Raw genomic sequence first — 18355 nt, 5'->3', positions numbered from 1 at the left:
GTGCCAGAGCAATTCTTGACAAACTCGGTTAACGACAAAGAGTGAGGACTACAAGATTCTGCAAGACATAAGTAAATAGGTAACCGAAGTTGGTGGGCAATTCTGCAAAATTTGACTTGAGTCAACTGTCTGGTTCTGACAAAAAAAAATCACACAGTAAGTAAAACGTTTAAAAGTTTATTGTATAATTTTGTTTGTGTTTTTTTTTGCTTTTTTTGTCATGTATCTTTTTTGTTTTTTTTAAGGAATTTTTTTTAAGTAGTGCCAGGTGTCTGTTGTGTAGCGTGAAGTCTCCCAAGAGAGGAGGCGCGACCTGAAAAAGTTAAGAACGAAAGTCAGCATAAAACGCCAAAACGGTAAAATCAACGGGACAGATAAAAACGTTTATTGGTAGTGAGAGATATAAAACCTCCGAAACACAATGTGCATTTACAGGTTAGTTTTCGATTTTTTTGTCCTAACCGTTTGTGTTGTTTATACCCAACAAAAAGTCATCCAAAAATAACACGTTTTGCGTTTTTTTTCGAAGGTGGCATTTACATAGAAGTCAGGATAAAATGATTGACTGCGTGATAGTCAGTGATTCCAGATGCGTTGTCATCCAAAGAGACTCAATAGATCTCTTCAATATGGCGAATACCATGACCTTGCTCTTCCCCTATAAATAATAATTTTGTTAGGTTCTGTCTCTATATGGAACATTAGTATAGCAGTTCCCAACAAGGGAGGATTTTAATTTAATTTGTACATGTGTGGGTAAATAACCACTTAAGCTCCGGGAATATGATCTGTAAAGTTGATAAAAGACTTTAACTGCTCTTTGTATGGTTAAGCTGCTAAACAATACAAAGAGCATTTAATGTAGTACATTGGGGAGGAATGGAAATGTTTTGAACCGTTAAAGAAAAAGTTTAAAGGCGTTTACCACGTGTGACCTTTCACTTCTTTGCAACATTAGAACTTACCTGTAAGCTCGACGTGGTCTTCCGTAATACGGTGCATGATAACGCCCACCACGGTGTCCTCTACCCCGCCCACGAGGGCGCCCACGGTCCGTCGATGTCAATCCGTGTTTGTTGGTGCGCTTTGCGTGCACCTGGAAATATTAAAGTTAAGTAGGTTCCAACACTACAGTATATAATGGAAGTAGCGGAGATTTATGATGAATGCAAGATTTTTCAAAACCTGTAGTTGACGACCACGAAACAGTGTCCCGTCCAATGCTGATGCAGTTTCTACTGATTCCTTGTCAGCAAATTCAATGTAAGCAAAACTGAAATAACACTTGTGTCATTTAAACTGAAGTTCTTTTGGGAAATCACATGTTACTAATACACATATGTAGTTAAATTATTTTCTTCAAAAGTCACGAATTTCACACAAAAAAACAAACAAATTTAAACCCTACCCCTTGGGATGCCCAGAGAATTTGTCACATAATATTGTGACTCGATTAACTGATCCAGCACCATGAAAATGTTGTTCCAATTCCTCTGCAGTTGCTCCATAGTCAACCTTTCATGAAAAATAATGTTGATTTTTCTAACCTCAATTGGCTAAAAACAGAAGAGAATAGTTTTTGCCTTTTAAATTTAACCAAACTACCGGTGTATCTACTTGATATAGTCAAATTTACAGATTTAACTTGCATTAAACAGAAAAAATAGATGCAAAAGCTGTAAATAATGCATTTCAAGAGATAACAATGAGAAAGTTTTAGTATTGGTAAATCAAACACAGTGATTGGTACTTAGCATAAATAAATATGCTATATGAAGTACAAACTATTTAAATCTATTCCATTCATACATTTTGAAGGTTCTTTTATGGTCTATCTAATAAAAAAACTTTAAATAGTGAGAAAATAGAACAAAACACAACAATCAGCTCCTATTAATGGGGAATTGCATGCAATTGTAGGGGGTTAGTGGAGTAAATGATAGGGTTACAGGGTTAAACACAACAATTGACACCTATAAATGGCACACTGTGCAAGCTATCTACATTGCATTTCTGACATTGTACAAAAAAGGCCCATTTTGTTGGGCTAGTGGGGTAAATGTTGGGGAAACAGGGTTAAACATAACAATCGACAAGTATAAATAGCACATTCTACCAGCTATACAAATTTCATCCCATTCGGACAATGTTCAAAAAATTCACCCTTCTTAGGGGGCTAAAGGGGTAAATACTGGGATTACACCCTTACAAGGTTTAACACAACAGTTGACACCTATAAATGACAAATTCTACAAGCTGTCAAAGTTCCATTTAATTCCGACACCTTTAAAAAAACTCACCCATTTTAGGGGGTTAGTAGGGTAAATGATGGGGTTCAACACCCAAAAGTATAAACTATAAAATCACAATGACCCAATCAACAGTCTGTAATTTTTATCCAAATCAGACAGTGTTTAAAATTCTGACCTCTAGAGGTGCTATTAGCAACGCTTCTGATGTCATAAGGCTGTTAACATCCCTTTGTTGGCATGTGCAAAAGCACCCACCAAGTATTGCACAAACACAAGTACCATATGTTCTGTTGCCTTTATTATACTGTTACACCACAGAAATCGTTTGTGGTGTGCAGCAACATACAAAAAGGTTTTACGCTTTGGAGGCTAGTGGGGTAAATACTGGGGATATCAAGTCAAACGAACAGGGGACATATCTACCATCTGTGAAAGTTTCAACCAAATCCATCAAAGATTTGATGGCAAAAGTGCATGGACAAACTTCGGCAGAAAAAAGAGAAAACTGAGTGAAATCAAAATGCGTCCCATTTAGGGAAGGGGACCCACAAAAAAGTTAATTGACAATTAATGCATTGTGGTTACAGGTAGATAATAAGTTCTTATACATTGTAGTAATTAGCTGAACCACTCACATTTCCAACATATATTGACCGAGCATCTGCTTCTACACGCTCCTCCAGAGTCGGAAAACTTAAAGCTGCACCTAATACATTTCACATTTATAAAATTTCATTTAACAGAACCAATCTAATCTACATGATGTCATTTAACTTATTAGACGAACACAAATTATTATTATGACACACATATATATATTAAGTATAGCAGAATCAATAATGCAAAATATTGCAAATGCTTTTCAAACTAGAAGGGTGGCTTTCTGATATACTTCCATTTTATATATTCTATGCGATATTTACCAATTTACTATACACATCATTTGATCTACACATATGATTGTTTTTGTAAACAAAAACTAATGGGTCCCCACGCGCATGTTTGTGTGGATTTACGGTAAACAAATGTTGCAGTGATTTTTAGATTCTTAAGGACAAAAAAAAACAGCTCATTTCTAATCACCGAAAAGACTGTCTCTTAAAACGTCTGTCCGGACGTCAAGCTGATCCCTGCCGCTCTGCACTAAACCGTTTTAATCGTAAACCAGTGAATGACTCCCTTGGGACTTCTGTCTGACTGACAGTGTACACAAACTATGGGCTGTGAAAGTCATTATTTGGCCGATTTAGGCAAATTTTTGAATACTAAACGAGTAAACTACTGCAAACAATTGTTTGAAATTTCAGCACATTAGGCCTTGTATTTCTGGCCTAAAACCAAAAAAGATTGTTTCAGGATTTAAGGGGTGACGATTATTTCGGGGTTAAAGGGGTAAAAAATGGGTAAATCCAATAAAAAATTGGAAAATTATTTACAATACCTTACATTGCACCAACCAACAAAGCAGGAAACTCTTAGATCATGTACTTTAGTCAGTATAGCCGTTTTAAAAAATTCTGTCTTGGGGGCTTGTGGGTGAACCGCTGGGTCATTTGGGGTCAAACTTTAAGAGGATCAGGTTTTAAACAATAGCTAACATCTGTGTAAATTTGAATAAATTTAAAGCACTCTTTCTTGACCAAACGCGTTTGACAAACCAGCGTTAGACAGAAACGAATATTTCGGGGTTTAAGGGGTAAAAATGGGTAAATCCTGTTAAAAGTTAGAAAATTCTTTAGAAAACCTCACATTGCACCAACCAACAGAGCACATAACTCCTAGATGGTGTACTTTAGTCAGTACAGCAAAAAATTTCATTTTGGGGGCCTGCGGGTGAACCGCTGGGTCATTCGGGGTCAAACTTCAGGAGGATCAAATTTGGATTAATATGTAACATCTGTCCAAATTTTAATAAATTGGGAGCACTCTTTCTTGACCAAACACGTTTAACAAACTAGCGTTAGACAGAAAAAAGAAAAAAAAAATATGGACAAAAACAATATGTGTCCCCTTCATAGAAGGGCCCAAGGGGACCCATAATATTCTGATTTGAAGGTAAATAATAAAATAACTCACTTCCAGGGGGACTCATAGTAATTTGTTTTTCTACATCATTTTGCATTTCCTTTAATTTTTCTGCTTCAGCTTCCATTTCTTTTACTTTTGCTTTTATTGCTTCCAGTTCCTGAAGAATAAAAGAGATAAAATTAGTAACACAAATATTTAAAGATAAAAACACCAAATTCAGGTATATATATATTTTGCAAAACACCAAAATGGTTAATTGCTGTATGGTAAATTGTTGCAGTAACTTTAGTTGCAAACCATAACATGAATCACGGATTTCACTTACATAAAACTACACTTAATTGTGTCTACATATGTGCACAATAAGTATAATCGCATTAATCAACTACAGGGGTGTAGATACTTTTTTACAGACAAACCCAAGCATATAGCATGATTAGGCAGCGGGAAGCACCTCAATGTAACACAAGTTGGCTTTACTCCACATCACCAGAAGTAATCACTAACAGTAAAGTTCAGTAATTCTAGCTGCAAAATGGATTCGCTCACTAGCACTACCACACTGTATTTAAAATATTTTCATCTGAGCAGGCTGCAATACATATGTTCGATGGGCTATGCAATTGGCTTTTTTTATTTTGGTGTTGTACAGACTGCTTATATGCAAATAATTAACACATTTTTAAGTTAAGCTACATCTTAAATTGTTGTGTGTAATTTTCTAAACATTTCAGCTTGTATGTTATGTAGCCCTTGCTTGTCATTCTGTCAGTAATTAAAAGCGTTAATAAAAAAGTTGGAAAACATGGCTTATAAATAGCTGCAGATATAATAATCCAATAATAAACATCTAATTTTCTTAAATACATATATATATACACCATTCATGAGGTCACTAACCTATGTAATGTAAGCAAGGTGAATAGGTATGTAAGAAAGTGCATGTTGAAATTCAACATGTATGGCACAATAGGGTTGAATAAATAGGGAAATATCATTAGTTAAAAACATACTGGATCAGTTTCTTCAGCTGTTGCATTGCTTTGATCAAGAAGGGCAGAATCATCACCGTCACCATCACCAGTCAAGTCACCGTCATATACAGCATTGGACGAAAGGCCATCTAAGCTGTTGTCAGGATCTAAGATTTCTGCCATTTTCTTTCGTATTCAGTTTTAAACAGTTTCTGAATCTATTTCTAACTTGAGAGAGCAAACAATTTTAAACATGCCAAAACCACAGAAAAACGTGCACAAAAGTATTACACACTAACACTATCAGCAACTACAAACACATTTTTGCGTTTTATACCGAACAGTGTGTTTAACAATGGTATTTTAACAAATCACAACTGTTTCGTAACAAGCAAGAACAGAGGAAACGAACTGATCCTGAATGAAACGAGGTCTCCAGTTGCCGCGTCCCGCCATAGAAATATTACACAAAAATAAAATAAATCAAGGCAATAAATAAGTATTGATCCTCGTTTGACTACTAACCTTCGCCATGTTTTGTGAATCAAAAACACACCTTCGTATATATCTAATTTTATTTTTGTCCCACAAAAACCACTAGGCCCAAACAAAATAAAACAATAAAGAATATACCAGATAGGCAACATTTGCATAATCTCAAGTATGTACAAAAAGAATAAAAACAGTGATCAAACGCAATTATATGAAGCGAAATTGCCAGTACCAACTAATTACAAGATTGTAGAAAAAACTAAAATACATTGTAAACCTGTAGCAATACTATATTAAACACATTGAATAAGAATCAAATAAAAATGGGCAACAGCTATTTTTTTCAATTCATACTACAGAAATCAATTTTGCACACGATCACAGGTTTTTAATACAAAATGTTTTAACACCTGATTATCAGCACATGTAGATTTGGTCACTTAAACAAAAGTCAATAAATCAGTGATACCCTTTAAACTAACATTTTCAAACCAAGACACTAAAAACACAAACTAAAGGCACAAATCCATTGGAAAGTCAAATTGTTTAAATTCAAACACCAAGAAAAATAAGCAAAAAAATCTAAAATTTCTGCTGTTCCAAATAGATCAGTTGCTCAAAGTCCATACACTTGTTATTGTCTGGCAAAATGTGTTTCACTTTTTCAATGATTTTCATATTTTCATCATTTGTTGAAATATCATCAAATCGCATGTGCCGCATTATATCATAGGCTTTATCAAAAAGTGCATCACTGATACCTTCCCTGCACTTGTTCCGAAGTTTTTCAATTTTTTGAGTTCTGATATTTGTATTAAACATAGTAAGGTTCATTTCTTTATCAGAAATTTCAATGCCAATATTTTTGTCGGTTGTTTCTTTAACATGTGTTGTTTTAGAGGTAGATGCGGATGTCCGGGCTACGGACATAGGTTTTACGGTTACTGTTGTCTCATCAAGGTCAAGGACACCTTCCATAAGCCCCATTAAATCCCTGTACTCTACTTCATTATAGTCCAAGTGCTCATCAGGAAGATCCTCTTCTTCAGAGGAGATGCTTTCAAAGTTATCATTAGTGGAATAAAATGTATCTGCAAGATCTGCTTCTTCCGGAATCACTCCATCCCGGATTAGGCTTTGAATCATTTCATCAGTTGACTCAGGATCAAAATTGTCTGCATTTTCTTCCGTACTTACAGATGGAGCTAGTGGTTTAACAACACTATTTTTCCTTGGATTTTCAGCATCTAAAAAATATTTTTTTTTTTTTCTTTAATGTTTAAAACCCATGTTTTGATTTTTTACATTAACTCTTCTTTGTGATTAATAATAACTGCACTGACAACACCCTACAGGTCAAAGCAGTGTAAATTGTCTGCAGCTTAATTTAAATTGAAAATGCTATAGTAGAATGCAAACTGTTAAAGCAATAAATAAACTCATGAGGTTTTAACCATCATAGTTGTCGTTCAAAGGTTTGAAGGTAACTGTCCCATGAAGTTCCTCCTCCACATCTTTAATTGTTGACAGATTTGTTAAGTCTAGTTCTGGTTCATTCATCCCATTTTCTTCCTCAATTTCAGTGACTTTTCCACCAACTTGCTACAATAAAAAAATGAATGTAATTACACAGCTAAGGTTTTTAGTATTGAAGAAAAACAAATGCAAATCCAACAGGACAAAAACATAAGAATTACAACTGTGTCTGGTAAGGGTCATTGTGTTATTTATTGTACAATATTTTTTTACAAACTTTTAAAGCAAACTTTTTAGTAGCACATTCCAAATAGTTACCATGTTGGAATCTAAAGAAGATTTCAGGAAATTTCTTTCCTGGGATGCTTTTCGAAGTCTTTGGTTCTCCTCAATCTGGGTTTTAGCCATTTCTCTGCAAGAAAAATACAAAGAAGATTTGGTTTGTGCAAATATTATGTAACAGCAATACTAAACAAAAACACCACATAGAGAGTTATACATAAAATGTAAATCTTACTTTAGATCTTGCATTCTCTGATCTGCCTCCTTCTGTTTCTTTAATCTCAGTCGGGCGCGAGCAGTCATGTGAGGTATTGCCCTGTGAGGTATTACAAAACAGTTTACAAACAAATGCGAAAAATGATGTAATCTTAAAAAATTAATGCATCCATCAGTCTTTTTTCATACTAAATGTGCATAGACAAACCATAAAGAGAAACAAGTGAGACCAAGTAAAAAAAGGTTCTTGTTGCATGAGAGAGACTCTTAAGCCTATTTATACACAAACCATTCGAAGACAAAAATATATTGTTACCCATTAGGCTTTTCGAACATGACATGTTGTAAAATTGCTGCAGCAGTATGCCTATTTTCAGGATTCCTGTCCAGCATTCTGAAAAGTTACAATAGCAAATAGTTCATGCCAATAAGATACTGAAATATTTAACTTAGCTCTTTACAGCCTTATGTTAAACCACATGAAGAGAAATATAATATCTAACCTGCTTAAAATATTATTAAGTGCTCTTGAATATGATTTGTTCAATTGAGGAGTGTGATCTGAGACAATCTTCATCATAACAGACATCAAGGTTGTCCCTTCAAAAGCATGCTCAAGGCAACAAATTTCATACAAAACGCAGCCAAGAGACCTGGTAAAACAAAAAACGATCGTGAAAATTCCATTCCAATTCAATGCACTTGTTTTGATTTGTGTTAATGCATCAGTTGACCCAGAAATTAAATTGATTCGAGGAGGACCACAGGTATGTAGACATAGTCATGTGGCTTGTTTGTACAAAACTAAGGTTCAAAATGAAAATTTTAGACCATAGCTGTACCGCCACTATAACAAAGGTGATGAACAGTTTCAACAAATGCCATTCCCTATGTAAACAAACTGTGTCTATATTCAGTATGGCGCTCTAGAATACAGATGGTTTTAAATGTTTGAATCCTGGTAAATTGCATATTTCCTTTCAAGCCTATTATTTGTCAAATTTATAGCATATTGCAAATAGCATAAATATGCTTTTTTCAATGAACCTAGTTTATGTGGATAACAAAAGTATTATTTTACTTTTAAACAGCATATTTTTACGATGCATTGTTTCAAATGTTTTTGGCAAATTGTTTTTTTCCAAACGTTTAACTCCCAAAGAAAACATTTGTATATTTACCAAATGTCACATTTCTCATCATATTGTTCATGTTTCAGGACTTCAGGACTCATGTAGTATGGAGTGCCAACAAATGTGCTGGCTTTATCTGATGCTCCTAACAATATCCGGGAAATTCCAAAGTCACCAACTTTAATCTCATTGTCTTTCAGAAAGATGTTTCTGGTCTTCAAGTCGCGGTGTAAAATTCGCCTGGTGGTCAATCAAGGCTTGGATTATTTTAGGATTGCATTTGCAATGTTCAGCAAAACAAACATCAAAAAATTGGTTTGTAAAAATATTTAAGATGTGAAAGAGCAAATTTCACAAACTGAAGCATGAAACATGACAATGATAAACCATGCAAATTTCTGCCTATGTTTTTTAATAATGACTACGGACACCACTGACTATTTTAATCACTATACTTAATCTTGTTAATCCCGCATATTAGTTGCAAGTACTCAGTTGCAAATACTTTAGTCATTGGCATTACAGCAACATGTTGCTGCTTCTGTACACCAAATGCAACTTCAGTGGCATAAACCATTTAACCACAAAGAAGGAGTCAGCATACTTTCTGTGCATGTATTCAAGAGCCTTTAGCAACTGTTTGATCCATTTAATAACTTGGGCTTCAGGAATTAGCTGGTTTAGTTTTTTCTGGTCCTTTAACTTGCATTCAAGGTCACCGCCCTACAAAAACAAAGAAGATTTGTTAACATACAACAACCCGTATCATTCAATAATCTTGGCAAATGTTTTTACTAGTACTCTAAGTCGATGACAAGAGGACTCTCCCACACTGAAGCCAATGTTGACAAACTTGAAACTATTTGTCTTTCTGTTGATTTAAGTGTGGTTTAGTTTTGAATGAATGGCTGGATAGCAATAAAACCTGGAAACGTGTTCAAAGGGCCTACTTGGATCGTGTACAATGTTGAAAATGCTTTATATAAGGTTTTCCTACTTTACCTGACATAAAAACTTTTTAGGACTGTTTTGTCTTTTTTAACATTAAACAACAAAAATGCACATGATGCAGGATGACATTTTTCTGGCCTTAGCTGTAAAAAACAACAACATACCAAACCCTAACCAGGTGGACTTCAAACCAAGATTTAGATACTGTGCCCTAATTCTAAAATAAGTCCTTACTTCACAGTATTCAATGATGATGCAAAAGAAATGTCCATCAAGAAAGCTTTGGTGAAATTGTACAATGTTTTTGTGTCGCATCTGAGCAAGTAACTTGGCCTCTTGCATTGCATCAACCGTCTCCCCAGGGTCCAAGGGACCAACTGTTATTTGTTTGAGCACTTTCCTGCAACAGAAAATTAGCAAGGATCAAAAATGAGAAAAAATTCTAAAACAGCTTGCAAATATAAAATCTATAAATTTTAAAATCTATAAAGTTTTGGAAAGCTGCTGTAGTTAAAAACAACAACATTTTAATAAAGTATGGTAAATCAAACAATTGTTACAATACTTTAAAACACTTGTACATTTTGTCTTTTTCATTAATTTCTTTTTTGTCTGTGACGAGAAATGCAGTCCCAAAGTTTCCTGAGCCAATTCTTTTTGTAATAAGGTATCTGTTGGCCAAAAGTGGCGCAGATGTCTTCATACTTTTTTCGGCATTTTTCCCAAAATCATCAGGTAACTTGCTCGGCAAAGGCATGTTTGATTAAAATTGCACTTAATGTTAAAAAATCTGCAATAGTTACAAAATGAAGCATGAAGGTTTTGAAAAAATATTCACATAATTTGGGGTAAAATAGAAAAGCGTATGTTGAAATAAAATTCTGCATAAAAATTGACAGTTAGATTTTCACTTTAAGTTTAACTATGTTTGTAGCGCTTCAAGTAAGTCAACTTGTGAAAAATTGGTTTTGAATGAAAGCACTTTAGTCCTAAAAATTCTTCCACATTGCTACTGGTCTTTAACACACTAACCAGATCACTACTTATTACAGCATGGTCATCAGAAGGAGGAGTTGCCCACGAAATTCTGGCAGCTTCACCTTGCAAATAGTACACAACACAAGAAGGGCGGCTTTCTTTAACAGATAGATCCATGTTTGTATGCAGCTTTGACAAAATACCCTTTAGTTCCTGTACGGAATAGTAGGGTACAGAAAGTGTCATTGAACATAGATAATACACAGTCCTTCCAGTGTTCCTCTTAACAACTTTCTGCACTTTAAAACCATTTGAAGTTATTCTAGGATCCAGTATTTCTGCATCAGGACACATGCTATCAACATTTGTGGTTTTTAATTGATCTAGCACATCCAAACCCTGAGGTCCAACAATTTTTTCATCAAGCGCAATTGGACTGTCAAGCTTTGTACATTGCAGTTTGTAAGTTTCCAAAAGGTTGGTAAACACAACTTTTTCACTTAAACGCATTAAATTCGCAACAAAGAGAGCGGGTCCATTTCTAAACACTACATTCGATTTTTCTGCCAAATATGCAATAAAATGTGGTTGATTTTGTTTAGAGGTAGAATTCGCTTGCTCTAGTACAATCAATTCATGGATGTTATTTTTCAAGCTTCCATAGTTTGTATCAATCATCTTCTCAATGATGGGAAAATCCCCATCCTCAGACTCGCCTTCTTCAACTTCATCTTCAGACAAGGTTGGTTTGATGAATGAGTGTCTTTCTGTGGGTTTCAATTTCCGACTTTTTCGCTCCTCAGCTTTCTTTTGTTTTTGATAGTTGTCCCACTCAGTGCCAGCAACAGAAATACACTGCATCTGTTTTTCTTCAGGCAGAGCATCAAACTTTTTGGAGCCACCACTCACTTCAAATACAGAGCGTGGCTTCTTACTGTTTGGAGTTACCAAATTGTCTAGTGTGCTTTGATGCATACTATCGTCATTATGTGATCTTTTTCTTGAAGGTGTCTTGCTAACATTGGATAATGCACTCCTGCCCCCAGCTAAAATTCTTACTGGTTGCACACTTTTGTTCTGAAGCAAATCTCCTCTGCTCCACAGTTCTTCTGAAGGCTTTTTATTTGAGTTGGAAGATAAACTCACACTGCTTTGATCATCTGAAAGGTTAAAATCTGGTAAAACATTTATTTCCGTTTGATTGTAACCAGGACTATTTTTATCATCGCCTCTTGTATGTGAGGGGCTGTTCGGGGGAATTTCCATAATGTTACACTCAATATTGTTTGAAAGGACAATTTCAGAAAGACTACTTTGCCTGTTTGCTTCAAACCGATTATTGTTGAACTCAGCACTTTTAGAAGTTGAAGAATGATGTAGCATGTTTGGTTCTAAATTTTCATTGTTAGAATCAGAAGTGTCTTCTTTGCTTTTTTCCACAGGTATTGTTTTCTCAACTGCTTCAACAGCTGGACACTTATCCAAATGTCTGTTACTATTTGCAAGGCTTGAACCAAAACTGCTTTCATTGCCTGCTTTTTCACATCTGGAAGATGCATCATAAAAGTCAACAAGCATACTTTCAATGAGTTCCAATACTTTTTCTTTTTGACTAAGAATGACTTGGGTTTTGTTTGCATTAACATTAGCATCAACAGTCTCAGTTGGTAGTTGAATAATCACAAGACAAACAGGCCAGCCTACAAAAACATAAATAAAAAAGGTAATATTCTATCACAGCCGTAACATGACTTAAGGTTATCCAATCAAGCTGATCACGATTCACATGTTGATAAAATATATCAAAACACTAACTAACTACAAAAATATAATTAACTTACCTGAGTCATCCCCATTTGCATGTTTACGCAAGATTTTGTCAATTCCTTTGTCTCTCACTGGTCTGCTGTTGACAATCAAAAAGGTCCGATGTGGATTTTTTCTTGAAGGCAAGTTCTTCGGCAAAAACATTTGGACTGAAATTAATCCATCCTTTTTGTGAACTTCCACCATATTCCGTGCCACTGATGAAGTCAGTACACTGACCAAGGCTGCCCGAACTGTTGATGCCCTTGGTTTCTGCCATACTAACATTTTATTGTTTGAAAAATGAACATGACATCCTGGGTGCGCAAGTGAAACAGCCATGAGATAATCCTCAGTCAGTTTGAGTTGCTCCTTTTTCTTTTTGGTTGAATTATAAAACTGTTTTCTCACTGGCAAGTTTTTGAAAAGGTGTTTAACTATGACTGTAGTACCAACAGGTGCATGAGATGGTTTGGTGCCTGTTATTATTCCACTTGAACTAAGTGTGTACAGTGTACTATGCAGTTCATCTTTAGTTCTGGTGCAAATTGTAACATCACCAAGTTCGCAAAGTGAACCTAAGGCTTCCCCTCTAAATCCGTAAGTCGTAAGCAATTGCAGATCATCATGTGTCTGTATCTTGGATGTGTAATGTCTTTGACCAGCATAAGGTACATCACAAACCTTTATGCCACAACCATTATCACGTACTTCAATCTTTTCCAACCCAAAATCTTCCAACTTAACGTCGACGTTTGTAGCGCCAGCATCTAAACAATTTTCCACTACTTCCTTTACAGCACTGCTTACACTTGTAATAACTTGTGTGCTTGATATTAACCTGACTGTTTCATTGCCAAGTTTGTTCATTGTTAACGCTTATACAGAAATTTACCACAAAAACGAGTAGAATTACCGTAAAAAAGTGTAGAAAATCAAGCGTTTCATTCTTTTTGCCAACACAACTGCTGTCAACAACGTAACAAATGCATGCATGACTGCTTTTTGCATGCATGACTGCAAACGTTTTTTTAACATTTACCGTACATGACGAGTTGAGTTGAAGCTTACATCTTAGCCATTGAAAGCTAATAATGCTTCAAAATGTAAACATTATACTTTACATAGAACTTTTTAACAAAAATAATACCTTGTTACCAATAAAAAATTGAAACTAAAATTTTATTGCGACACCAAGAGGCGTAGCGGATACCAGAAAACAAGATCTTTAGCAACCACGGAGCTAATGAAGCCAAATCGGTCAATTATGTGAAATATGAGAATCGATTATGTTTTGACTTGATTAAGATCGTTTGTTGGAATGTAGAATTTGGCCGTGTTGTTGATTCAAAACCAGGCAAACGATGTCTTCTAAAGGTGTATTACTTCGACGCCCGCGACCACCCAAACCTTCAAACAGACCACTTTTGCCCCCCATCGCAAGTAATTGTTCCTCAAGGCTGCGTAAGTTTTATGTAAAATTTGTATGTTTCGAAATCAAGTATCACCAATCCTTTCGGATCAATTTTTACAATACTTTATTTTTTGCCTAAAGATACTTTATGTATTCAGATGAAAACGTTGTTTTTTTGGTATAAAGCTATTTCTATCTGGGAATAAAATGCTTATTTACAAAATTCAGGTAACAGGAAACATGTATATCTGTAGACAATTTGCTGCCCATGTACACAATTTCATTTTGTCATCTAACGAATACATTTTCATGTTAGATGCTTCACCTGAGCTGCAAATGATTCCAAGCTCGCAACTGCAAGATGGAATGCAATCACCAGTTCCTACTATGCAGTCAGACTTCCTACCAGTTGCAAAATCTAATCATCAACCCAAATATCAAGCCAAGCAGATGATTACCTACCCAATGAACTCTGATGATTTCAGTAAATATATTGAGTGAACAATTAAATGGCTTTCATATTACTTACTTTGGAAAAAAAATAAGTTTGCATTTTTCTTGCACAGTTAAGTTTTTAACAATAAGACAAGACAAACATTTCCTAACACTAAATGTATTAAAAAAAATGTCAGATAGCTTCTATACAAAGTCAGGTCATTTGGCGTTGTATTTGCGATTTGTTAACTGAGTGTTGTTTTTCCAGCCAACCCACTAATTTATTGGCCCTACTGGTATTCTTTATATTGAATAGAATATAAAAACACCATGTTACGATATGTAAACAAACAGCATATACATATTTGAGATAGATTTTACAGCAGTGGTAAAACAATAAATGTGTTTGTTTTTTGCCGAAAGTTTCATAATGGACCAGGGAATTAAAATTAATCATTACCTGTGTAAAAACAGCAACCAATTTCACTGATGCATTCAAATTTGCCCTTATTTGATTATAGTTGATCCTGTGCCAATAAAGAAAAACTTAATTGTGCCTTACAAACCAAGAGGGCCTGATCCCTTTCCTGTGCGAGAACCAAAACGTCCATCAGAAGTTTTGCGTGAATATATTCTCCCAGATGATTCTTTGTATTACCAAGAACCAGATTTCAGGCAAAAAAATATTCTGCTTTTTATTTAGATTAAATCAAAACATTACAATGTTTTTTTCCTCATTTTTAGACTAGATGATTTTTTGCAGCATAATCACCAAGCTATTGCACCACGACCCATGATTAGAAAAGCTATACTCTCCAAAGCAAACTATGTAAAACTAACAAAGTAAGTTTAGCAAAAAATACTTTATCAATCAGTTGGAAACAGTTTTGTACTTTTGTAGATTATTGCAAGTAAGCAAAGCAAAAGATTCTGATGGACCAGTTTCAGTTTCAAAAGTTGACCTAGCTGAACAATCTGAAATTGAACCCAAACAAAAGCGTGTCCCAAGGAGACAGGTGCTCCTAGGTAATAATATCACAAGACTAAAACAATTTTTGAAAAACTTATTAAAGGGTGCCTATTTGAGACATAATGGATGTAGGTGAAATAAGACAAAAATATTGTTTTAGAAATGAAGAAAGTGATACAAGAACGTTTGGAGGAGCTCGGTTTGACTTCTCCAAGTCGTCTTGGAACCAGTGACCAACTAGAAGACGTATTAGATGAAATACATGAAATGGGAGGTAATAGATATTACACAATACCAAAACTTAACATCAGTTTAAAAATATATAATTATGCTCAGACTCTGAAGGAATTGGGGTAAAGTCACAAATGTGCATTTTCACAAAAGCAACAGAGAAAATTTTCCAAGGAGCAAAACGCTCTGGGTCACCATTCGAAGATGAGCCCTCAGATTCCATTATAACTCCAGCAGAACTAGCAATACTAATTTGCCTTATGGAAGGTGGATTTGTTCTAAGTTTGAAGGTGGGTATGATTTTACATTTTAACTAGTATTAAACTGTCTGTGGCATTTAATAGTGATGCACCGAACCTGCCTAAAAAGGTTCAGGCCGAAACCGAATATTCGGCCTTGAGGCCAAATCTAAAATCATGTTCTTATAGATGATTTCAGCTGAACCTTGTGTTGTTGATGCAAGTGAACTCAATTATGACAAACCAAAATCACATTTACAATGCAGAAGCTTTACTAAACTTGTAAAATTTTGCAGACAGCGTGGCTCGTATTTTATATATACAACAAATAGTTAGTTTATGATGTTTCGCATTGGCGAAAATAAAAATTTAGGTAATAATTCCATGCAATCAAAAAGTTTGGTTTTGGCCTGATTTTTTAAAAAGTTCGGGCCGAAACTGAAACATCGGAAAACAGATTATTCGGTCAAAATGTTTTGGCCAACCAAAACTTCGGTGCATCACTAGTTTTTACCAGGGCTGGGGAGAAATTTAAAAAAATCACAAGTCATTTATGATTTTTGTTCAGTTTTATTTACCACTATTAATATAGACCAATGTTATGAACTTTTATGCCCATCAGCATGTCAAAAAATAACAGTAAATCAAGCATGTTTGAGAGGGAACATTTTCTTTTCCTATTGACAATCAGAAGGCCTTTAAAATTTTTACTAACTTCAAGCCCTGGTTTTTACCACATTATTTTAATTGAAACAGTATTTATAACTACTACACTTCATGAATTTGTTTTTTTAAAGAATTCAACTGGTAGTTTTACAATTTATGCACAATGCTCTGTGTTACAGGCTCACTTTATATCCAGTCTCCCAGACTTGCATCCCCTCGCACACTCTTTGGTTTATCTCAATTTGTCTTTCAATGAATTTTCGGATTTTCCACAAGAGATCTTGTTCTGTAGAGATCTGCATGTTTTAAAGTTACGAGACAATCCACTACGTGACATTCCAGCTGACATAAGCAGGTACTGTTGGTACAATATTTTTAATCGTTGTGTTTTTGTTGACAGATATATAGTAATAAATTACATTGCGTCATTAATTTTCAGAGCTAAAGACAAGAAATACAGTTTAAACATTCCATGCATTCTATTAGCAAAGTTTTAATTCTGACCAGTTAACTTTGTATTTATCAATCTTTTTTGAAAAATATTAAAATTATGAATATTTTAAACGAATGTCCAAGTTGAAACGTTTGTTCTTGTTACAAAGGTATCTACTACTTTTTGCATTTAAACTAATTTGAGTGACTAAAGAAATTGTTTTTTGTTTGTCCAGACTTCACAGACTAAGAACCTTGATCCTCTCCTTCTGTTGTTTATCTGCTTTACCAATATCGTTGTTTTCATTGAAGAGTTTGGAGTTTTTAGATTTGTCTTACAATAAGTTGACATTTTTACCAAATGAAATTCAAAAGTTGGAAAATTTAAGGCAAGTTTTTTTTTCACATTTTTTTTTGCACAAAACGGGAATGTATTGAAAGTTTATATAAATGGTTGAACATGTTGGTAGGGATATGTAAAGCAATCTTCATCTTACACAGGTTTCTTAATGTTGAGGGAAATGAACTACCAGGTTTACCATGTGGTCTTCTGCGATTAAACCTGTTTCGAATGAGATTTCGAAACAACTTTATGAGTCCCCTGTTTTGGAGAGAAAATTCCAAGAATGACCCACAACGCCTATCTGATCTGTGTTGCTTGTCACTTCAACGTAACTACATTCAAGATGTGCCTGAAAACTATGGACAATTTCCTGAAAAAGTCATTGTTACCCTGCAAAAGTAGGTGTTTTAACACACAACTTTAAGAGGCCAATTTTCCTTTTCAGCAAGTCGACAATAAATATCTAAACAAACTCTTTGCTTGTCCTACGAATCTAGCTACCTTTTTGGAGTTAAGGAAATTTGACCATAATGGAGTACTTAAACTGTAGTTCCATTTTCATACAAATCCAGTACATTTTCCATGAGTTCTAACAGTGTTATTGTTGGTTTAAAAATCAGTTCTTGTCTAAACATTACTATGGTCAACAATTTCTGACATCACAACATAAAAAAATGTTTTTTTCTTCTTCCAGTTTCACATATTGTGATTGCTGTGGTCAGGAGATGTATGGACCTGGACTAAGAATCATTCGTCCATGCAGTGAAATCTGGGGCATAAAGCGGATGCCATTCATATTCCAAGCCTGTTCACCACTTTGTTACAGTCAGTTCATCCAAAGCACTGGCCCAAAAATATCTGAGTTGATTTATGGAACATCAAGTAACACCGAAACTGACCGTGCACAAACCCCTGCATCAATTTAGTGGTGTTATCCATTTTGTCAATTGATCATTATATAATTTCTACATCCTTATGTAAGATTTTACCTGCATTCTTTATACACTTTGTTTGCAATTGCAACACTGTGAACACAT

General features: G+C 34.8%; 4 protein-coding genes across 4 annotated transcripts; 1 reads left to right on the top strand and 3 right to left on the bottom strand.

Moving 5' to 3' along the window:
• Positions 1–362: 362 nt before the first annotated feature.
• LOC145223794 (polyadenylate-binding protein 2-like) lies at positions 363–5505 on the bottom strand. The gene is made up of 7 exons (XM_080090184.1): positions 5294–5505; positions 4329–4437; positions 2888–2958; positions 1409–1515; positions 1186–1273; positions 966–1096; positions 363–658 (listed from the first exon to the last, which is right to left on the bottom strand). The coding sequence occupies exons 1-7, from the start codon at positions 5435–5437 to the stop codon at positions 625–627; spliced, it is 684 nt and encodes a 227-aa protein (XP_079946310.1). The 5' UTR covers positions 5438–5505; the 3' UTR covers positions 363–624.
• Positions 5506–5815: 310 nt separating this feature from the next.
• On the bottom strand, positions 5816–10563 carry LOC145223785 (serine/threonine-protein kinase Nek11-like). Its single transcript, XM_080090175.1, has 10 exons — positions 10386–10563; positions 10039–10204; positions 9458–9576; positions 8902–9093; positions 8224–8373; positions 8037–8114; positions 7740–7820; positions 7541–7634; positions 7201–7348; positions 5816–6993 (listed from the first exon to the last, which is right to left on the bottom strand). The coding sequence occupies exons 1-10, from the start codon at positions 10559–10561 to the stop codon at positions 6329–6331; spliced, it is 1869 nt and encodes a 622-aa protein (XP_079946301.1). The 5' UTR covers positions 10562–10563; the 3' UTR covers positions 5816–6328.
• A 30-nt stretch (positions 10564–10593) lies between these two features.
• On the bottom strand, positions 10594–13588 carry LOC145223777 (PMS1 protein homolog 1-like). The gene is made up of 2 exons (XM_080090165.1): positions 12624–13588; positions 10594–12482 (listed from the first exon to the last, which is right to left on the bottom strand). The coding sequence occupies exons 1-2, from the start codon at positions 13456–13458 to the stop codon at positions 10723–10725; spliced, it is 2595 nt and encodes an 864-aa protein (XP_079946291.1). The 5' UTR covers positions 13459–13588; the 3' UTR covers positions 10594–10722.
• Positions 13589–13737: 149 nt separating this feature from the next.
• On the top strand, positions 13738–18334 carry LOC145205648 (uncharacterized). The gene is made up of 11 exons (XM_080078385.1): positions 13738–14052; positions 14319–14486; positions 14959–15112; positions 15182–15280; positions 15339–15463; positions 15568–15681; positions 15744–15928; positions 16723–16898; positions 17212–17364; positions 17477–17716; positions 18013–18334. Exons 1-11 carry the CDS (start codon positions 13953–13955, stop codon positions 18242–18244), a joined length of 1746 nt encoding a protein of 581 aa, XP_079934511.1. The 5' UTR covers positions 13738–13952; the 3' UTR covers positions 18245–18334.
• Positions 18335–18355: the final 21 nt, after the last annotated feature.

This window comes from Phallusia mammillata, chromosome 1 (assembly GCF_965637545.1).
Source record: "Phallusia mammillata chromosome 1, kaPhaMamm4.hap1.1, whole genome shotgun sequence".
Lineage (NCBI taxonomy): Eukaryota > Metazoa > Chordata > Ascidiacea > Phlebobranchia > Ascidiidae > Phallusia > Phallusia mammillata.
The sequence above is the reverse complement of the archived record's forward strand: the minus strand, read 5'-3'. Positions and strand labels throughout refer to the sequence as shown.